The following is a 23,792-nucleotide window of genomic DNA, read 5'->3' as shown; positions in this document are numbered from 1 at the left end:
CAAAGAGAATCAACATATTGACTCTTTTGTTGTTTTTCACTGATAGCTGTAACATAGTTAAAGTTAACTCATTGTAGATATATTTTAACAATTCATTTTGGGGATAGAAATCTAATATATATCTAGGGACTGAGATATAATCTTCTGAATTGACATAAAACACAGTAGAGTCTCATTTCTGTTAGATCTATATATAGCCTGTTCTTATATCTATTATAACCACTGTTTAAAAAATCTACATATAATAAAGTAATTTAAGTCTGAATTGCACAGTCCAATGACTGGGAGGGCAGATTGGTTACCCTGTGACTTCACTTATGCCTCTCATTGTTAGTCTCTCATTAGCCTCTCTTTTAAATGTCTTTTACAGAATGTTTCAGTTATTAGGATTTAGGTGAAAAACCTACAGAAGACATCTGAGGGAGAGGATATTAAGAGGCTACACAGTGGCATAAATGAACCCATAGGGTAACCAGTCCGCCCTCCCAGTTAAGTTAGGGAGCCTAGAAGCACCTGTCAGAGAAATTCACTCATATTCTCAAATAAGTAATAATTGGTACGATTTCTAGTTAAAGAGTCATTATTAAATAAAACGTTATCTAAATTAATCCCTCTAAATATGTTTTCTTTTGTTTTCTGTGAAGGTTCCAGTCCATTGGATCAAGTTCATTCTTCTTTACCCAATGACCCTTTATTTGAAAAAACTGAAGCAGAAATTCCCATTTGTGATACAGCATTGAATCAAACCATTGAAAGCAGTCCATCCTTTGCTGCAGTACATCATAGCGAGGAAGGCAGGGAGACCTTAGGAAGCAGTACGGATCTTCACAGTCACTCTGAGGGAGAATATACTTCAGGAGTTTGTAATGCTTCAAGTGTCCAAAATGGAATTACATTGGTTCATACTGACTCTTATGATCCAGATGGCAGACACGGAGAGGATAATGACCGTCATCGGCTCTCTGCAGACGTTGTGGAAGGTGGTAGATACCAGGAGGCACTGGGCAATACAGTGTTTGAGTTGGAAAACGGAGAGGTAGAGGCATACACTGGTCTTTCACCGACAGGTCCCTCTTTTAACTGTGAATTAAGAGATGAGTTTGAAGAGGTAGATTCAGCACCTTTAGTGAAAAGTTCAGCTGGTGATACTGAGTTTGTCAATCAGAACAATCAGGAATTTCAGAGGTCCTCTTCTGAAGATGAAGTGGTTAGAAAGAAACAACAAAATAATACTAGCCAGGAGAGACAAAGAGAAAATTCAGTTGAAGATTCAGCCTGTGCTCCCAGGCATATTTGCAGTGAGCAAAATACCAGTGATAGGGGCAAAAACCAGGGAAGTTCTCCTGAACAGGTAGTGAGGCCCAAAGTTAGGAAACTGATAAGTTCAAGCCAGGTGGACCAAGAAACAGGTTTTAATAGGCATGAGGCTAAGCAGAGAAGTGTTCAGAGGTGGAGAGAGGCTTTGGAAGTTGAGGAAAATGGCTCAGATGACCTCTTAATAAAATGTGATGACTATGATGGAGAACATGATTGTATGTTCTTGGATCTGCCTTTCGCAAGAGTTACACAGAGGGAAACAGCAGATAACCAAATAACACCAGAAGATGGAGCCACGGGAAGGCAGGAAGTCGTGGATAACACGTTTTGGAATGGCTGTGGAGATTATTACCAACTGTACGACAAAGATGAAGATAGGTAAGGTTTCGTGCTGTGCTTCTTGAGATGGTTTAGTGAGCAAAGTGGTTTATTTCTAGTACCATGATATTTGGTGGATGGGCTGTCTGACATGGTCAGGGAATTAGATATTTTGACTTGTCAAATATTCTTATTTACTGAGTGGTAACCATACATGTAAACTACTGGTTAGTTTTTCACAGTAACTCTCTTTGAGGGATTTCAGGAGTTTACGGAAATTATAAGTTCAGGTGATGGTTATTCATTATTACAAAAAGACAGAGCTACTAATTATTTCAGTTCATGATATTTCAGTTAATAAAATGCAAGGTAAACATTTATTGTATTTAAAAAAATTTCTAAGCCAGTCTGGGTTTAAAAAGTGATTAAAATCACAGAAAATTTTGATTGGTAATATTGCATTAACTTTGCCAGTATTTACTAATATCACCTGTTTATTCTTCCTGTTGCTGTTCCTGTCACTGTTTATTTTTTACTTATTTTTGTTTAGCATTTAATTTTCATTAACTTTATGTGGTACATTCTATTATTTTTCGCATTTGTAGATGAAACTGAGGCATAAGAGCACTTACTAACTTCCTAAGGTCACAAAGCTAGTAAAAGGTGGAGCTGGAATTTGATTATCTACTTATTGACTAACTCCAGGCTCTTGTGTTCTTCACCACTATAATTTACTATTTTCAAGAGAACATATAACTTTTCTTATAATAAGCATTCTGATTCCTCTTACATAGTTTCCTTTTTTTCCAAACTGTAGGACAACAGAAACAACAGAGAAATGGAGAATTTCTTTGTCCAACTGCTGACTTTTCATTACCCCAGAGTCACTTTCACTTATCCTTTTAAGCTAGTGGGAACCCTTGCCATGCTCAATTACAGTGCGATTTCAAGATTTTATTAATTTAAAGAAATAGTTTTTTTTAACTAGAAAGTACTGCAAGGGAAGAATTTATCCTTTTGAATATGAATGCATTTTATATATTTTATTTCATATCATAAAGTTAATAAAATCTTTTTGCTTTTCATTGGCTGTATGAATTAAGCTTCTGTAGTATAGTATAAGTAACTTGTAGAAACAATTGACATTTTTCTACTGCTATCTTGAAGTTTGTAATCTTCAAGGGTTAGCAGACAATATTTATGTAACCTACTATTTTCTAAGCTAAGAATAAAGTTAGTTAAGAACTTGTGCCTGGGACTTCCCTGGCAGTCCAGTGGTTAGGATGCTGCACGTCCACTGCAGGGGGCACAGGTTCTATCCCTGGCTGGGGAACTAAGATTTTGCATGCCGTGTGGTGTGGGCAATAAAAAAAAAAGAACTTGTGCCTGATTTATTTCTGTTTTTTCAGTTTAGGTCCACAGTCTTTTATCCAAAATCCACAAAGTTCTAAAAACAGAAATTGACAACAAAACCTGACCTAATATTAACTTACTTGATGGCAGTTCTAGATCTAAAATAAAACGAGGACATTTTCAAGTATTCATACATTTTGCTACAGAAATATGAAAGTATTTGATTTCTGGGTGCTGGCTTAGACCCCACTGGGAATTGTTAAGTAGTATTTCTAAGCATTTTTTACTACATTTTGCTTTTTTGAAGAAAATCATTTAATTTGGCTGTGCTTTCTCCATTATAGACACTAATCAAAAATAAAATCTTCTTTTGTTTGCTTTTTATAGTTAGGCCTGATGTCATCTAATGAAGTTGATGAAATATTTACACTGTTTTCCACCTCAAGAAAAAGGGTGGTTTTCTTGGCTCTTGGTTTTTTGTTTTTTGTTTTTTGTTTTTTGTTTTTTTAAATTTTTATTTATTTATTTATTTATTTTTGGCTGTGTTGGGTCTTTGTTTCTGTGCGAGGGCTTTCTCTAGTTGCGGCAAGTGGGGGCCACTCTTCATCGCGGTGCGCGGGCCTCTCACTGTCGCGGCCTCTCTTGTTGCGGAGCACAGGCTCCAGACGCGCAGGCTCAGTAGTTGTGGCTCACGGGCCTAGTTGCTCCGCAGCATGTGGGATCTTCCCAGACCAGGGCTCGAACCCGTGTCCCCTGCATTGGCAGGCAGACTCTCAACCACTGCGCCACTAGGGAAGCCCGGTTTTTTTTTTTTAATTATTTTATTTATTTATTTTTTTTAACATCTTTATTGGAGTATAATTGCTTTACAATGGTGTGTTAGTTTCTGCTTTATAACAAAGTGAATCAGTTATACATATATACATATCCCCGTATCTCTTCCTTCTTGTGTCTCCCTCCCTACCACCCTCCCTATCCCACCCCTCTAGGTGGTCACAAAACACCGAGCTGATCTCCCTGTGCTATGTGGCTGCTTCCCACTAGCTATCTGTTTTACATTTGGTAGTGTATATATGTCCATGCCACTCTCTCACTTTGTCCCAGCTTACCCTTCCCCCTCCCCATATCCTCAAGTCCATTCTCTAGTAGGTCTGTGTCTTTATTCCCATCTTGCCACTAGGTTCTTCATGACCATTTTTGTTTTGTTTTTTAGATTCCGTATATATGTGTTAGCATACAGTATTTGTTTTTCTCTTTCTGACTTACTTCACTCTGTATGGCAGGCTCTAGGTCCATCCATCTCACTACAAATAACTCAATTTCGTTTCCTTTTATGGCTGAGTAATATTTCATTGTATATATGTGCCTTGTCTTCTTTATCCATTCATCTGTTGATGGACACTTAGGTTGCTTCCATGTCCTGGCTATTGTAAATAGAGCTGCAATGAACATTGTGATACATGACTCTTTTTGAATTATGGTTTTCTCAGGGTATATGCCCAGTAGTGGGATTGCTGGGTCATATGGTAGTTCTATTTTTAGTTTTTTAAGGAACGTCCATACTGTTCTCCATAGTGGCTGTATCAATTTACATTCCCACCAACAGTGCAAGAGGGTTCCCTTTTCTCCACACCCTCTCCAGCATATGTTTGTAGATTTTTTGATGATGGCCATTCTGACCGGTGTGAGATAATACCTCATTGTAGTTTTAGTTTGCATTTCTCTAATGATTAATGATGTTGAGCATTCTTTCATGTGTTTGTTGTCAATCTGTATATCTTCTTTGGAGAAATGTCTATTTAGGTCTTCTGCCCATTTTTGGATTGGGTTGTTTGTTTTTTTAATATTGAGCTGCATGAGCTGCTTGTAAATTTTGGAGATTAATCCTTTGTCAGTGGCTTCATTTGCAAATACTTTCTCCCATTCTGAGGGTTGTCTTTTCCTCTTGTTATGGTTTCCTTTGCTGTGCAAAAGCTTTTCAGTTTCATTAGGTCCCATTTGTTTATTTTTGTTTTTATTTCCATTTCTCTAGGAGGTGGGTCCAAAAGGATCTTGCTGTGATTTATGTCATAGAGTGTTGTGCCTATGTTTTCGTCTAAGAGTTTGATAGTGTCTGGCCTTACATTTAGGTCTTTAATCCATTTTGAGTTTATTTTTGTGTATGGTGTTAGGGAGTGTTCTAATTTCATTCTTTAACATGTAGCTGTCCAATTTTCCCAGCACCACTTACTGAAGAGGCTATCTTTTCTCCGCTGTATGTTCTTGCCTCCTTTATCAAAGATAAGGTGACCATATGTGCGTGGGTTTATCTCTCGGCTTTCTATCCTGTTCCCTTGATCTATATTTCTGTTTTTGTGCCAGTACCATACTGTCTTGATTACTATAGCTTTGTAGTATAGTCTGAAGTCAGGGAGCCTGATTCCTCCAGCTCTGTTTTTCTTTCTCAAGATTGCTTTCGCTATTCGGGATCTTTCGTGTTTCCATACAAATTGTGACATTTTTTGTTCTAGTTCTGTGAAAAATGCCAGTGGTAGATTGACAGGGATTGCATTGAATCTGTAGATTGCTTTGGGTAGTACAGTCATTTTCACAATGTTGATTCTTCCAATCCAAGAGCATGGTATATCTCTCTATCTGTTTGTATCATCTTTAATTTCTTTCATCAGTGTCTTATAATTTTCTGCATACAGGTCTTTTGTCTCCTTAGGTAGGTTTATTCCTAGGTATTTTATTCTTTTTGTTGCAGTGGTAAATGAGAGTGTTTTCGGCTCTTGGTTTTTAAATTGATTTTGTTGTTGTTGTTGTTGTTAATAGTAGCAATATTTTCTTTGCCTAGAATGATTCTGGACTTTTAAGGGTTATAGGGTGTTGTCTTAGTATATTTATTTATAAGTTTTTTCCTTGAGTGATAATGTCAGTACTCCGAAAAATGACAGATTTTTTTATAAACAGAATATACAGATGAGAAAAACACAGTTAATAGAAACTTCTTTTTCTTTTGACTTTTTAGTAATATATTGACTTACAGAACCTGTAGTTGGGGTGTACTTAAATGATGGAACTAATTTTAGAGTATTCTTTAAGACACATTGAAATGCCAGAAACACTTACTGTTTTGTTTTTGTTTGTTTGTTTTTTAAGGCTCTCATCAAGGATAACAATTTTACCTAGGATTCTGCTTATATATGCATCTGTAAGCCTTAAGATATGTTTTAGGTCCTCATTTCAATAGCCTGTACAATCTTGGGGAGTAATTGTATTTCTGTGCTACTGTTTCCAGTTCCTCTACCCTTACTCTCTGCAAAAGATCAAAGTTCTGGAATGCCTTGTAATATGTCACCAGATAAATGTTGAAATTTCGTAGCTGTACACTCCGGTTTAGTTTCATTTTGCCACTTGTTCATCTTCCTAATGTTTTACTGTAGTTCTGCTAAGTTCTGGTGTTTGCAGATTGGAGAAATGGGGAAACACAGTGACTCTCCCACCAGTACCTTGAGAAGGAAAGTATAAATAGCTTCTGCTTTGAGTCTGTGAGGGTTTTTTTGCATTTTCTCTGCGTTGTAAAACTTGAAGATGATATATTTGAAGAGTTTTCTTGTCATGTTAGTATTATAATAGCTACAAATAGAACTCTCTTATAAAGAACATAAACTAAAATTTACTGTGACATTTCAAGGTATAGGAATTTTTGGCCACTTGAAAAGTATATAGTTTATTCTTTACAAGTGGAAAAATATTTTAATGAATGTATGACCTGATTCCCTGAAAAATTCTAAATGATCACTTAGTCACATCTGAAACATTACACTTTATGGGATAAGCATTATAGCTGGTTGCATTGCTCTGAGCTGTTTGAGGAGAACTGAACGCCACCTTATTAAATTAGAACTGCAAGGGGAATTTTAACAGGCAGCATATAATTACCAGACGTGGAATTAGACCAGAGAGTTAGGTTAATACCCTGCTCTTTTGAAATATACCCTGAGAACTTCAATAACTGTTTGAGGACAAGATCTTGAGTTTAAAAGAACCTTTCAGCCATGCCAGCACATTTTAACCTTAGGCCTAATTGTTCTGAAGAGAGGTGTGCTATTTCCTGACCACTTCTTATAGTACTTGAGGTTTTTTGGCAGAGTTTTTCTGTCCCTAGGCCTTAACCTTGCTTAAAAGGTAAAAAACCTTACCAAAGATAAAAATGTCAGGACAACTTTTTTGTTGTTGTTGATGACTTTGGGAGAATAAAAGGAATATTGGTTATATAGTTGATTACAATTTGATATACTTAAAAAGGATTTATGGAAATCCTCCCAGGGGTCACATTTTGTTTCAGGTACTCTGTAAGTACAAATAATGATGATTCCTTTTGCCTTGGTGTTCACCAGCCTTATGAGGAAGACAGAATATACAGATAATTATCATGAGGCTAAATTAAGCTCCTTTCCTCTCCTATATGTTCACTGAAAGCCATGAAGAAAGCTCCTCTGATCTTGCTGTCTCCCAACAAGTAAAACATCTATGAACAGCCAAAACAAAGATCTTTAAGCACACACTCTAATATTTTAGGAAAACTTTTTATCTTGTTTCCAAGTTCATAGAAGTTTAAAAGGAGTAAATTGGGGATAAATAACTTCGTTCCTCAGGCATGCTTAGGGAGTCATAGATTATAGTATTTTGATATTAGGGGAAAAGATCAGAAAGTTGTAAAAGGCAGGCACAATTCAAAAAGATAAACCAGGGACTTACCTGGAGGTCCCGTGGTACTGCCAAGGGCTCAGGTCCGATCCCTGGTCAGGGAACTAAGGTCCCACAACCTGCATGGCACAGCCAAAAAAACAAACCATTTGGGCCTTATTTACTAAATTAAGTAGACATAGATTTGAACAGCTTCCATTTGTATTACTTTATTACAACATAGTTCAGTGTTAGTACTAATAAAAAGTCCCAAACTGCTTAGATTATGTTTAGTATACTTTTTTGGAAAATGCAGAGAATTATATAATATGTTTTAATATAATTTCCTTCCAGAGTATTTTCAATAAAATTCAGAAAGTGTTTTTGATCCACAGCTGGTCAGATAAGAAAATTATCTAAAATTTCACTCTTCCCTAAGCTCCTTATATAGTTGAGTTTTTGTGGATGTGATAAATATCAGAGAAGACAAACAAACCAATTCCTTGGGGGACTAGGGAATAAGAGGTTGCTTTTGGCTGGTTTTACTTCTGTATCTTATTTCTACCTAGATTTGTACATAAAATGTTTTGTCTAGAAACCACATATAATTTTATTTACGTGAAAAAGGTTTTTCGATTCACAATTGAATCTGTAAAGAGTGTAATACTTGAGTAAGTTACAGTTTTCTGCTCTTGCATATAGCTCTAAATGTTAATGTGAGACGGTACTAATGAGAGACCATATAAAAGTCACAGTGGTATTTTAGTTTTTACTTTGAAAAATTTTAAATGTTTAACTCATACGCTTTTATAATCAAGAACAAATGGGTCCTCGCTAGTCCATGACCATTTTGTGTCCTGTTTGTTCTGTTGCTTGTTCTCCTTGAAAGGTTATTTTAAAATCTTTTCTCTTTTTGCTTTTAGTTCCTTATACTCCTGTCATTCTTAGTAGATAATTTTGTCTCTGCTTTCCTGGAGATACTGAAATAATTAAATGTGAACTTTCTTGTTTTCCTCTCCTCCATCAGAATACATACTAACATACTAACATATTTGAATATGTTGGTATTGGTTCCTATTTTAAATTTCTTCTTCAATGAAGAGAGCTGACTTTTTCTCATTCTGTGCCTGCAGTCATATCTGACACCTTACATATCTGTTACCTTTACTGCTGGGTTCCTTCTCTAAATTTTCTAAATCCTGGGGGCAGCCTTCATTGATCTTGCTCCCTCTTTTAACTATTTGCCTGTTTATATTTTCTCTTCCACTGCTGAATTTTCAGAATAAATGTTCCACATCTACTGCTTCTATTCCTTCACTATCCACTATTATTAAATGCCTCAAAATCTAACTCCCTGTATTATTTCTATATTCTCCCATGTTAACAGTGACCTCCCAATTTCCATAGCCAATTGATTTTTTTCTCTACCCATTTTCTTTGACTTCAGTGCTACCATTGAGCTGTTTGCTCACCCTTTTCTGCTCCATGGTTTCTCTTCCATTGACCCATGTTCGATGCTTCTTTGCTGCGTCTTCTTTGGGGTCTGCAAACTTTTTTAAAAAGGTTGACCAGATAGTAAATATTTTAGGCTTTGTGGACCAAAAGGCAACATTGAGGATATTATGTGGATACTTGTATGGCCATGTTAAAATGAAAAAAACATCCTTAGCTTCCGGGCCACTAAAAAACAGACAGGTAGCCGGATTTGGCTCCTGCTCCAGGGCATAATTTGCTGACCTCTGGTATAAAGCTGTTGGGTGACCAGGAGGCTGATACTGCTATTCAGTAAGACAGACCAGAGGATGTCAAGTAGATTTTCTTTGGTAGAGAAAAGAGGAAAATGGTGGTGTGCTGGTAGGAAATCCAAATGAAATTTCTAAGCAAACAGCTTATATAATGAAAGAAGTAACTACCTTTATTAAATGTTTACCATTTTCCAAAAATTGTGCAAAACATTTTATCGGTGGTATTCATTTAAACAGCACTGTAGACCTGAAAAGTAAATATTAATATCCTCATTTTACAGATGAGGAAAAGTGAGCTCAGGCAAGTTCATTCATTGCGCAGGCTTATACTAGTAAGTACTGAGCAGATCCTAACCTAAACTCTATCAGACTTCAAAGCTTGCTCTTGCCATTGTGGTGTTCCACTGCCACGGTGAAAAAGGCTATCATATGTTGTAGATGGAACTTTCACCTGATGTTAAATGTAGTATTTTGTTTCTTCAGTAAAGAAATTGCCTGTGGTAGGTTTTTTGTTTTTCATAGTAAAAAATCTTAGCCATCGATTTGTAGTTTCCTCTGACTAGCCCTCTGAGCCAGTTTGGACTTTTAGAGCTACAAATTAGTAATAGACATTAAGTTTGAAATTTGTCATAGATAATAATGTTCAGAATGAAATATTAATCGGAAATTATTGATATATTACTTTCTATCACTTATATCACAAATGTGTATTAATTTCTGGGGAACGTACTTTAAAGACGATTAATTGTTGGCCCTTTTTAAATAAACTGATATCACTGAAAGTTCTCTATGTAAAGTCGTTCGATAGCACAGTCTTAGTTAACTTCCAAGAGCTTACAGGTACTTCACAATTCAGACAGATCTCCTTAGATGCTTTTCTGGGAAAAGGAACTGTGATTTTGCACTTAGAAAAATACTTCTAAATGCAGTGTTAAAGAAGCAGCTGCACTTTAGTGGTTTAGACTGAACGAATAAGAAGGCTAGTCCATGAATTAATTGAAAAACAAAAGAAGCAGTGTTGTAGAGGAAGGTCTTGAAAGAGTGATCTGGTCCTGAAATGGGAAAAAAGGTGAAGTGATTGTGAAGACATTCTTGGTGGTGGGAGGAATGGTTGTGATAAAAATTCGTATTTGGGGGACAGCATTTGGAATAGAGCATATTGGAAGGAAAGAGTTGGATGTAAGGATGTACTCATAACTGGGATCAGCTGTAGTAAATCATAAGTGCCATTCGAAGTTCAAACTTTTTTTTTCTGTAGGCCAGTATTTTTTAAAGTGGGTAAAATAAAGTGGCACACAGACAAGTGTTTTTAATTTTTATCATTATATATTTATATTAATGTGAATCAAAAAAAATATAGCTAGCACATCAAATTTGGAACTTTATGGATGAAACCCCTGGGAGGATTTCAATAAATCCTTTTTAAGTATATCAAATCATAATCAACTATATAACCAATATTCCTTTTATTCTCCCAAAGTCATCAACAACAACAAAAAAGTTGTCCTGACATTTTTATCTTTGGTAAGGTTTTTTACCTTTTAAGCAAAGGTTAAGGCCTAGGGACAGGAAAAACTCTGCAAAAAAACAAGTACTATAAGAAGTGGTCAGGAGATAGCACACCTCTCTTCAGAACAATTAGGCCTAAGGTTAAAATGTGCTGGCATGGCTGAAAGGTTCTTTTAAACTCAAGATCTTGTCCTCAAACAGTTATTAAAGAGATAACTAAAATGTATTTGAGTGAAAAAAAAACTGTTGTTTAAAAAGAAGATTTGATAATAGTTGCTGATGACATTATTTACTAAGCACTGTTAGAATGTTTTCTATATATTAACTCATTTATTCCTCAAATGAACTCAGTGAGATAGTGGATACTATTATATTTACCTGATAGGTGAGGCAATAAAGGTACAGAGAGGTTAAGTAACTTTTTCACAGCTAATAACTGGTGCTTTCAAATCCAGGCCAGCTGACTCCAGAACCTGTGTTCTCAACTGCTGTACCTTAAGACACAGTGTTAATGTACAGCTGTAGCAAAAATTGTGAGGACTGTAGGCAAATGGCTTAAGTTTATGAAATGCAGCTTTAGTAGAGAGGAACTGTTGAAGATTTTTGGAGTAATGTTATAAATGTACTGTTTGATATAAATGGAAGTGATAGGGATATTCAGAATGCGTTCATTAAGTGAGTTGAGGGAGTTGGGATTAAGTTTAGGGACACCAGTTAATAATTGATTATCTCAATCTAGGTTTGGAGAAAAGCACTTGAACCAAGGTTTTTTAGGGGAAATGGAGAACAAGGAGCTAGGATATAAGAGCCATTGAACAGAAAGAATGGAAAGTACAAAAGGACTTAAATGTGGGGACTTTGTGAAGAGTCACAGATATGTGGTTTCCAGCTTAAGGGCAGGATAATACCATTAGATAGAATATCAAGAAAGGGACTTAAATGGCAGATGAATTTTGTTATAAAAATACAATTTTTAAAAGGAGGCTGAAAATCTAAAAATGGTGGGCAGTTAGTGGTTATGAAAGCTTAGTATGGTGATCAGGGCTGGGGATATATATTTAAAAGTTATCTACTTCGAGGTGAGTGTTATGTGTAATGAGTAATAATGATGTAGGCCAGGGGTCTGCAAACTTTCTTAAGGGGCCAGATAGTAAATATTTTAGGTTTTGCTAACTAAGAGGCAAAATCCAATATAAATAGGTAAAAAAACCCATTTTTAGCTCACTTACCATAAAACAAACAAACAAACAAAACAGGCAGCAGGGCCAGATTTGGCTAAAAGGCTATAGTTTGCCAGTCCTTAACATAAGCTTCTTAAATATGTTGACTGTTTATCATAGACATTCTTTTTCTATTGAAATTTGGAGATATTCCATCAGTTATTTCATTAATTCAGAAAAGTTCAGAAGTTTCATATGTTATCTTTCTGGACAGGATCAATCTCTGAGAGAAATGTTTAAAAACTGAAATTCGCTTTTAAGTAAGAATGTTAAAAATTGCCAGAAATTAATCCAGAAATCCAACCCTACTTCTTAAAAACATTTCAGAACTGGAGTTGGTAATTTAGCTGTGAATTTGAGAAGCTTCATAGTCAAGGAAAGTTAGCTCAGTAAGCTCCTTTAAAACTATTTTCTGTGTTAGATTTTGACACTGATACAAGTCTGGAAATGATTTACTTGATCTTAGATTATTCTTTGGGTCACAGAAAATTTTACAGAATATAAGCAGTTTTGGCTCACACCCAGTGAAGGAACACCTTTTATTTGCTATGCCAGGGCTATGTTCTATTTCTTCTCCAGGATGTTTGGGCCCTGAAAATTGGAAGTTGATTTTATTTTGTTTACTTCTGCAAATTTCTCAGAGCTCAGATTAATGCTGCTCTTTGTTAATTGCATCTTAATCTCTTGGGTTTATCTGCCTGGAGAAGGAGACAACACCAATTATCACTTCCTTTCAAAAAAGTAAATTAAATTTTGTTATTTTTGGGTTTCTTAAAAGTCAGTGCACAAAAGGTAATATCTTTAAGAGAATTCTTGACCAGAATGGTTGATATGGTTAGAAAAAGCATTTAAGATTTATTTTCAACACTGTTAAGTAATATTTTACCTTCTGGTAATATAAGATGTCTGATGCTTTGCGAGTTGTTGAATGTAACCAAATTAACCAAAGTTAAATACGTATACTATCTAAAAGTAATTCTTCGGAGATTTTTTTATTAACCCTTTTATCACACTTTTTCATTCCTTATCTAAATATTCTCTTGAGTTGAAATTTATTTTGTGTTCACAGTCCTACCAAAGGACTTCAGTAACGATTTGTCAGTGCTGCTTTTTATGAATTGAATCTCTCTCCATTGTAAAGTGTTTTTTGTAAAAGGAAGAGAAAAGTAAGCTTTTAAAACATGGTAATAGTGAAAATTTATTCATAGAGGATATGATATCAGTTGTCAGTATGTAATTAGAAAGTTGTTTTAAGTCAGGTGAGTAATAACTCTATTATTTATTCCAGATAGCATTTAATCTGGCATTACCGAATAAATTACTGAAAATTTTGTGTAGAAGTATGTCTAAAATATAAAGAACCTGTGTCTAAGCACCACGGAATTAGTTACTTTAATGAAGAAAATAATAAATTGATAATTTCATAACTTGCCATATGCTATATTCATTTGAAAAAGTTACATTCTGCTGAATATTTATCTCTGTATTTATTTTTTAAATATGTTAAAATTTAATTGGCACCTCATGAAACATGTAGAGCATCAGTACTCCACTCTACCATGATGGCTGGTTAACACTCCAAATGATAAATGCACTTGTAATGACAGTATATTTCTGTTCTAAATTTGCAGTTCAGAATGCAGTGACGGAGAATGGTCTGCCTCTTTGCCTCATCGATTTTCTGGTACGGAAAAAGACCAGTCCTCAAGTGATGAAAGCTGGGAGACTCTGCCGGGAAAAGATGAGAATGAACCTGAACTACAAAGTGATAGCAGTGGTCCCGAAGAGGAAAACCAAGAATTATCTCTTCAGGAAGGGTATGTCAACAGTAAGAGTTGTTATTTTTATGCATACTGCACAAGAGTGTTATGCATCACATTCAGATGTTGGATATGGTATTAATTGCATTTACAAGCCCTATGTAGGACCAGTAGATCCTGCTGAATTTTGTTATGCTTTCGGTATTTTCCAAAGAACAATTAAATTGAAAATACTGGTAATTACAGTGTCTTGTCTTAGATACAGTATGTGTTTCCATTTTGCTTTATTAAAGAAACCTTGGACATTTAAAAGATCATTTTGGTAAGTCAGGTATGAGTGAATCAGAGCTGCCATTGCTCTTCAGTGAAGATAATAGCAAGGGAGAAGGGAAGCCCTCAGAGGGAAATCAGTGATTTTTTTCATGGAAATGCAGGCAGTTGTAAAAGTTGAAGTATTAATATTTCTCTCTAATTGCATTGGATGATATCTCCAGAAATTAGTGGTTGATGATATATATCTTTGTCTTTTCCTAACTTTAATGGGAATGCTCTAGTGCAGGGCTTGTCAAATTTATATTACGAAGGGCCAAATAGTAAATATTTACAGCTTTGTGTGTCAGTCTCTGTTGGAGCTACTCAGTTATACTGTTATAGTGTAAAAGTAGCCATAGACAGTATGTAAATGAATGGGTGTAACTGTCTTCCAGCAAAATTTTATTTATAAAACCAGGTGGCAAGCTGGAAATAACCTGTGGGCCATAGTTTACCAGCCCTTGCTCTGCTAGTATTTCCCTAGTAAGAATGATTCTGGGTTTTAGGTTGATTTCATACGTATACAGACACATATGCACAATTTTTTTTGTCTTAAATCACACTAGGGAAATTTAAAAAAAAATTTTTTTTTAATTGGGGTATCGTTGCTTTACAATGTTGTGTTAGTTTCTGCTGTACAGCAAAGTGAATCAGCTATATGTATACATATATCCCCTCTTTTTCTGGATTTTCTTCCCATTTAGGTCACCACAGAGCATTGAGTAGAGTTCCCTATGCTATACAGCAGGTTCTCATTAGTTATCTATTCTATACATATTAGTGTATATATGTCAATCCCAATCACACTAAGGAAATTTTACCCTGTTTGTATTTTATAGGTTTCTGGCAAGAATGTTTGTTGAATTTTATTAAACTCTTGTTAGCACCAATGGAAATGATATAATGATTTTTTACTTTTGGTCTAATGGTCATGAACAATTATTCTGTTACTGGATTTCCTAATATTCAACCACCCTTACTTCTATTTAATTAACCCAACATGATCACATAGTCATGGTTTATTGTTGTTTTAATGAGCTGCTAGATTCTGTTTGCTAATATTTTACATAGGATTTTTATATTGAGACCTGTAAGTATGAATTGTCTCTAGCTGTGTTCTGGTTGGGTTTTGTGTTTTTTTAAATTTTTTTTCTTGATAAGTTTGATACTCGCTTTGCTAAAAGACCATATATATATATATATATATATATATATATATATATATATATATATATTTTGTGTGTGTGTGTGTGTGTGTATCTTTTGGTGTTTAAATAGCTATTTATTCCTTTAAAGGCTGTTAGTATTTGCTTGTGAAACCTTCTAGGCTTGGTGTTTTGTTACGAGGGAGTATTTCTTTGATAATTAAATTTTTTTTCTATGATAATTGGTTCTAATTTAGTCTCTCAAGGGACCTATTTTGGTAAATATGTTTTCTTAGGAAAAAACTATTTCAACTTGGACATTAAAATTTTTACTTCTCAAAAAGTATAAATTTCCAGTTTCAAATTACTTCTGTAAGAAACTCCGGAAATAAAGCATATTAGAAAATTTGTAAAGAAAGAAATGTAAGAACATAATTAGTTTTGATAGTGGTAGGTTGAGGTGGCATTTTTTTCCTCTTCCTAACTTTATGTTTGATCATCTGTAATCACTATTAGTTAGTTTACTAAGTTTTATTAAATTTTTCATATGTAATTTGTGATAGTAACTATTCATGCAACAAATATTTATTGAGCATATAGTATGTGCCAAGCATGGTACTGGATCCTGGGATTATATCAGTGCACAAGACAAATAAGATTCTCCCATGAAGTTTACATTATGGTGGGAGAGGCAGGTAATAAACAAGATACAAATATGATAAATTACAAACTGGTAATTACTGTGAAGGGAATAGAACACTAATGTGATAAAGTAACTGACAGGGGCTTACATTAATTAAAGTGATCAGGGAGGACTTCTCTTAGGAATTGACTTTTGAGCTGATGTCTAAAAGATGAGAATTAGCAGTTAGTTGAAGGAGAGCTTTCTAGGCAAAAAGAAAGATGAGAGCAGAGGTACTGAAAAGGAAAGGGCTTGGCATGTAAGAAGGTAGTGGGGCTGAAGCAGACGAGTGGAAAGAATAGTAATATGAGATGAAGTTGGCAGGAACCAGACTATGCAGGACATGTAGCATCTGGAATTTATTCAGAGAGCAATGAAATTTTAAGTGGGGAATTAACTGATTTGACACACATTTTTAAAAGATCACTCTAACAGCTTTGTGGAGATCGAATTGGAAAGGGACTAAAGTGAAAAAGAGGATGAGAGTGGATTAGGCTGTGAGGGGATGGTAGTGAGAATTTAAAAAGGTGAACAGGTTTGAGAATATTTTTGAGTTATAAATATTAGGAAAGATTGGGTGTGATATGAGGGAGAAATCAGTCAGTTATGCCTAGGTTTTTTGGTTGGAGCATTGGGTAGATATTAATGTTGTTGACTGAGATGAGGAAGCCTGAGGAGAGGACTGGGAAGTAGGAACTCCTTTTTGAAATTTTAAGTGCCAGTTAGACATGCATTGTAGATGGCAGGAGGCACTTGGATATTTAACTTACAAGTTTAAGGAAAGTATCCTGAATTGTAGTTAGATGTACAGGTATATGTGTAAACAGAAACACATTTGAAAATCATCAGCTACTTGCATTGATATCCTACAATAATAAAACCGGTAATTTGATTAAAAAAAAATAGAAGTCAAGTGGTGAGGGGGACAGAACTAAAATGCTGGACAGCAGTAGTATCTCAGTTGATGGGAGAAGATGATGGGAGAGGTCTGAAAGTTAACTGTTGACATAAGTTAAATTTGTATGGTAAAATTTCAAGGGTAACAACTACAAGAATAAATACAGAGTATATGTATTGGAAACCAGTAGAAGAGGAAAAAAGGAATTTAAGACATGGAAAAATAACATTTAAAGTCAATACAAATAACAGTAAAAAAATAAAAAGGAAGAAAAAGCATAAAAAAGGGAAGAAAAATAGAGATGAAAAAAGCAGGATGTAAGAAAAAGTCCTGTAATAAATATAAATTGCTTACTCTCTGCTTGTGAAAGAAAAGCTTCAAATCAGTTGGATTTTTTTAAAGTTAAATGCTGTTTACAAAAGACACACTTAAAGCATTAATATACAGAAAGATTGAAAGTAAAAGGGCAGAAAATGATATTTCAGGGAAACACTAACCAAAAGAAAATGGACTAATTATACTAACATTAGCAATTTAGACTTAAAGACAGAAAAAGCATTAATGGGGAGAGTGAAGGTCACTATGTAGTAAGTCCAATTTACTAGTAAAATGTAGCAGTTTTAAACTTGAATGCACAGACTTAAAATATATACATCAAAATTTAACCAAACTAGAGAATATTGACAGATTTTCTGTCATATTAGAAAATTTTTAAATACCTTTCTCAATTAATAATTCATGGATATAAAAAATTAATTGCAGATTTGAACAACTTAAGCATGCTTTAATGAACACTGCATGCTGTGGAATACACAAACACAAAAACTGAACATGTACTAGACTGCAAAGTACAGGTTAACACATTTCAAAGAATCAATATCCTGGAGACCATTTTCTCTGACCACAGTGCAATTAATTTAGAAATAAATAATACAAATATAAATTCTTAATATATAAATATACTTTATATGTATATAAAACCCTCCATGCATTTTAAATTATCCATCCTTTTAAAAAAGCAGTAGGACAAAGAAGAAATCATACTAGAAGTTTAAAATGCTCACCAACTCAATGATAATGGAAATACCACCAATCAAAATCTGTGGAATTGCAATGAAATTGATATTTAAAGGGAAATTTATCTTTATAAATGCTTATGTTAGAAAAGAACAAAAGCTGAAAATGGAGTAGCTATGCATTTAACTTAAAAAATAGGAAAGGAATATTAGAATCAACAAAGAAACTAAGGAGATAAGAATTAGAATTAGGGACGATAAGAACAAAAATCAATAAATCAGAAAACAGTTACGATAGAATCAAAGAAATCAGAAGCTGATACTTTGAAAAGATTAAGAAAAAGAGACATTCTACTTGATAGTGAACAGGAAAATAAAGATGACACAAATAAATAATACTGAAATACAAAAGTGGACACAGCTGCAAACACAATAAAGTGTGTATAGACTTTTTTTTTTTTTCAAACATCTTTATTGAAGTATAATTGCCTTAAAATAGTGTGTTAGCATCTGCTTTATAACAAAGTGAATCTGTTATACATATACAATATGTTCCCATTTCTCTTCCCTCTTGCATCTCCCTCCCTCCCACCCTCCCCATCCCACCCCTCTAGGTGGTCACAAAGCACCGAGCTGATCTCCCTGTGCTATGCGGCTGCTTCCCACTAGCTATCTATTTTACATTTGGTAGTGTATATATGTCCATGACACTCTCTTACCCTGTCACATCTCACCCCACCCCCTCCCCATATCCTCAAGTCCATTCTCTAGTAGGTCTGTGTCTTTATTCCCGTCTTGCCACTAGGTTCTTCATGGCCTTTTTTTTTTTTTTTTTTTCCCTTAGATTCCATATATATGTGTTAGCATACTGTATTTGTTTTTCTCTTTCTGACTTACTTCACTCTGTATGACAGACTCTAACTCCATCCACCTCATTACAAATACCTCCATTTCTTTTCTTTTTATGGCTGAGTAATATTCCATTGTATATATGTGCCACATCTGCTTTATCCATTCATCTGTCGATGGACATTTAGGTTGCTTCCATGTCCTGGCTATTGTAAATAGAGCTGCAATGAACATTTTGGTACACGACTCTTTTTGACCTATGGTTTTCTCAGGGTATATGCCCAGTAGTGGGATTGCTGGGTCGTATGGTAGTTCTATTTGTAGTTTTTTAAGGAACCTCCATACTGTTCTCCATAGTGGCTGTATCAATTTACATTCCCACCAACAGTGCAAGAGTGTTCCCTTTCCTCCACACCCTCTCCAGCATTTATTGTTTCTAGATTTTTTGATGATGGCCATTCTCACCGGTGTGAGATGATATCTCATTGTAGTTTTGATTTGCATTTCTCTAATGATTAATGATGTTGAGCATTCTTTCATGTGTCTGTAGGCCATCTGTATATCTTCTTTGGAGAAATGTCTATTTAGATCTTCTGCCCATTTTTGGATTGGGTTGTTCGTTTTTTTGTTATTGAGCTGCATGAGCTGCTTGTAAATCTTGGAGATTAATCCTTTGTCAGTTGCTTCATTTGCAAATATTTTCTCCCATTCTGAGGGTTGTCTTTTGGTCTTGTTTATGGTTTCCTTTGCTGTGCAAAAGCTTTTCAGTTTCATTAGGTCCCATTTGTTTATTTGTGTTCTTATTTCCATTTCTCTGGGAGCTGGGTCAAAAAGAATCTTGCTGTGATGTATGTCATAGAGTGTTCTGCCTATGTTTTCCTCTAAGAGTTTGATAGTGTCTGCCCTTACACTTAGGTCTTTAATCCATTTTGAGTTTATTTTTGTGCATGGTGTCAGGGAGTGTTCTAATTTCATACTTTTACATGTTCCTGTCCAATTTTCCCAGCACCACTTATTGAAGAGGCTGTCTTTTCTCCACTGTATATGCTTGCCTCCTTTATCAAAGATAAGTTGACCATATGTGTGTGGGTTTATCTCTGGGCTTTCTATCCTGTTCCATTGATCTATATTTCTGTTTTTGTGCCAATACCAAACTGTCTTGATTACTGAAGCTTTGTAATATAGTCTGAAGTCAGGGAGCCTGATTCCCCCAGCTCCATTTTTCGTTCTCAAGATTGCTTTGGCTATTCGGGGTCTTTTGTGTTTCCATACAAATTGTGAAATTTTTTGTTCTAGTTCTGTGAAAAATGCCAGTGGTAGTTTGATAGGGATTGCATTGAATCTGTAGATTGCTTTGGGTAGTAGAGACATTTTCACAATGTTGATTCTTCCAATCCAGGAACATGGTATATCTCTCCATCTATTTGTATCATCTTTAATTTCTTTCATCAGTGTCTTATAATTTTCTGCATACAGGTCTTTTGTCTCCTTAGGTAGGTTTATTCCTAGATATTTTATTCTTTTTGTTGCAATGGTAAATGGGAGTGTTTTCTTAATTTCACTTTCAGATTTTTCGTCATTAGTGTATAGAAATGCAAGAGATTTCTGTGCATTAATTTTGTATCCTGCTACTTTACCAAATTCATTGATTAGCTCTAGGAGTTTTCTGGTAGCATCTTTAGGATTCTCTATGTATAGTATCATGTCATCTGCAAATAGTGACAGCTTTACTTCTTCTTTTCCGATTTGGATTCCTTTTATTTCTTTGTCTTCTCTGATTGCTGTGGCTAGGACTTCCAGAACTATGTTGAATAATAGTGGTGAGAGTGGGCAACCTTGTCTTGTTCCTGATCTTAGTGGAAATGGTTTCAGTTTTTCACCATTGAGGACAATGTTGGCTGTGGGTTTGTCATATATGGCCTTTATTATGTTGAGGTAAGTTCCCTCTATGCCTACTTTCTGCAGGGCTTTTATCATAAATGGGTGTTGAATTTTGTCAAAAGCTTTCTCTGCATCTATTGAGATGATCATATGGTTTTTCTCCTTCAATTTGTTAATATGGTGTATCACATTGATTGATTTGCGTATATTGAAGAATCCTTGCATTCCTGGGATAAACCCCACTTGATCATGGTGTATGATCCTTTTAATGTGCTGTTGGATTCTGTTTGCTAGTATTTTGTTGAGGATTTTTGCATCTATGTTCATCAGTGATATTGGCCTGTAGTTTTCTTTCTTTGTGACATCTTTGTCTGGTTTTGGTATCAGGGTGATGGTGGCCTCGTAGAATGAGTTTGGGAGTGTTCCTCCCTCTGCTATATTTTGGAAGAGTTTGAGAAGGATAGGTGTTAGCTCTTCTCTAAATGTTTATAGAATTCACCTGTGAAGCCATCTGGTCCTGGGCTTTTGTTTGTTGGAAGGTTTTTAATCACAGTTTCAATTTCAGTGCTTGTGATTGGTCTGTTCATATTTTCTATTTCTTCCTGGTTCAGTCTCGGCAGTTTGTGCATTTCTAAGAATCTGTCCATTTCTTCCAGGTTGTCCATTTTATTGGCATATAGTTGCTTGTAGTAATCTCTCATGATCTTTTGTATTTCTGCAGTGTCAGTGGTTACTTCTCCTTTTTCATTTCTAATTCTATTGATCTGAGTCTTCTCCCTTTTTCTCTTGATGAGTCTGGCTAATGGTTTATCAATTTTGTTTATCTTCTCAAAGAACCAGCTTTTAGTTTCATTGATTTTTGCTATTGTTTCCTTCATTTCTTTTTCATTTATTTCTGACCTGATCTTTATAATTTCTTTCCTTCTGCTGGCTTTGGGGTTTTTTTGTTCTTCTTTCTCTAATTGCTTTAGGTGCAAGGTTAGGTTGTTTATTCGAGATGTTGCCTGTTTCTTGAGGTAGGCTTGTATTGCTATAAACTTCCCTCTTAGCACTGCTTTTGCTGTGTCCCATAGGTTTTGGGTCGTCGTGTCTCCATTGTCATTTGTTTCTAGGTATTTTTTGATTTCCCCTTTGATTTCTTCAGTAATCACTTCGTTATTAAGTAATGTATTGTGTAGTCTCCATGTGTTTGTATTTTTTACAGATCTTTTCCTGTAATTGATATCTAGTCTCATAGCGTTGTGGTCGGAAAAGATACTTGATACGATTTCAATTTTCTTAAATTTACCAAGGCTTGATTTGTGACCCAAGATATGATCTATCCTGGAGAATGTTCCATGAGCACTTGAGAAAAATGTGTATTCTGTTGTTTTTGGGTGGAATGTCCTATAAATATCAATTAAGTCCATCTTGTTTAATGTATCATTTAAAGCTTGTGTTTCCTTATTTATTTTCATTTTGGATGATCTGTCCATTGGTGAAAGTGGGGTGTTAAAGTCCCCTACTATGATTGTGTTGCTGTCAATTTCCCCTTTCATGGCTGTTAGTATTTGCCTTATGTATTGAGGTGCTCCTATGTTGGGTGCATAAATATTTACAATTGTTATACCTTCCTCTTGGATCGATCCCTTGATCATTATATAGTGTCCTTCTTTGTCTCTTGTAATAGTCTTTATTTTAAAGTCTATTTTGTCTGATATGAGAATTGCTACTCCAGCTTTCTTTTGATTTCCATTTGCATGGAATATCTTTTTCCATCCCCTCACTTTCAGTCTGTATGTGTCCCTAGGTCTGAAGTGGGTCTCTTGTAGACAGCATATGTATGGGTCTTGTTTTTATATCCATTCAGCCAGCCTGTGTCTTTTGGTGGGAGCATTTAATCCATTTACATTCAAGGTAATTATCGATATGTATGTTCCTATTCCCATTTTCTTAAATGTATTGGGTTTGTTATTGTAGGTGTTTTCCTTCTCTTGTGTTTCTTGCCTAGAGAATTTCCTTTAGCATTTGTTGTAAAGCTGGTTTGGTGGTGCTGAACTCTCTCAGCTTTTGCTTGTCTGTAAAGGTTTTAATTTCTCCATCGAATCTGAATGAGATCCTTGCTGGGTAGAGTAATCTTGGTTGTAGGTTTTTCTCCTTCATGACTTTAAGTATATCCTGCCACTCCCTTCTGGCTTGCAGAGTTTCTGCTGAGAGATCAGATGTTAACCTTATGGGGATTCCCTTGTGTGTTATTTGTTTTTTTTCCCTTGCTGCCTTTAATATGTTTTCCTTATATTTAATTTTTGACAGTTTGATTAATATGTGTCTTGGCGTGTTCCTCCTTGGGTTTATCCTGTATGGGACTCTCTGTGCTTCCAGGACTTGATTAACTATTTCCTTTCCCATATTAGGGAAGTTTTCAACTATAATCTCTTCAAAAATTTTCTCAGTCCCTTTCTTTTTCTCTTCTTCTTCTGGTACCCCTATAATTCGAATGTTGGCACGTTTAATGTTGTCCCAGAGGTCCCTGAGACTGTCCTCAGTTCTTTTCATTCTTTTTTCTTTATCCTGCTCTGTAGTAGTTATTTCCACCATTTTATCTTCCAGGTCACTTATCCTTTCTTCTGCCTCAGTTATTCTACTATTGATCCCATCTAGAGTATTTTTAATTTCATTTATTGTGTTTTTCATCATTGCTTGGTTCCTCTTTAGTTCTTCTACATCCTTATTAAATGTTTCTTGCATTTTGTCTATTCTGTTTCCAAGATTTTGGATCATCCTTACTATCATTATTCTGAATTCTTTTTCAGGTAGACTCCTTATTTCCTCTTCATTTGTTAAGTCCAGTGTGTTTTGAGCCTGCTCCTTCATCTGCTGTGTGTTTTTCTGTCGTCTCATTTTGCCTATCTTACTGTGTTTGGGGTCTCCTTTTCACAGGCTGCAGGTTCGTAGTTCCCGTTGTTTTTGGTATCTGTCCCCAGCGGCTAAGGTTGGTTCAGTGGGTTGTGTAGGCTTCCTGGTGGAGGGAACTAGTGCCTGAGTTCTGGTGGATGAGGCTAGATCTTGTCTTTCTGGTGGGCACGTCCACGTCTGGTGGTGTATTTTGTGGTGTCTGTGGCCTTATTATGATTTTA

At 35.3% G+C, this 23,792-nt stretch overlaps 1 protein-coding gene across 3 annotated transcripts in view; it reads left to right on the top strand.

Moving 5' to 3' along the window:
- Positions 1–23,792, top strand: part of PJA2 (praja ring finger ubiquitin ligase 2) — an 86,401-nt gene that overhangs the window by 27,469 nt on the left and 35,140 nt on the right. For all 3 annotated transcript variants that reach the window (XM_007192083.2, XM_007192084.3, XM_057540332.1), the window contains 2 exons: positions 645–1,695; positions 13,765–13,950. In XM_007192083.2, coding sequence (XP_007192145.1) covers positions 645–1,695; positions 13,765–13,950 — 1,237 coding nt within the window. The remainder of the gene's footprint in view (positions 1–644; positions 1,696–13,764; positions 13,951–23,792) is intronic.

Source organism: Balaenoptera acutorostrata, chromosome 2 (assembly GCF_949987535.1).
Source record: "Balaenoptera acutorostrata chromosome 2, mBalAcu1.1, whole genome shotgun sequence".
Taxonomy (NCBI): Eukaryota; Metazoa; Chordata; class Mammalia; order Artiodactyla; family Balaenopteridae; genus Balaenoptera; species Balaenoptera acutorostrata.
Note: the sequence above shows the minus strand (reverse complement) of the source record. Positions and strands in the feature narration are given on the sequence as shown.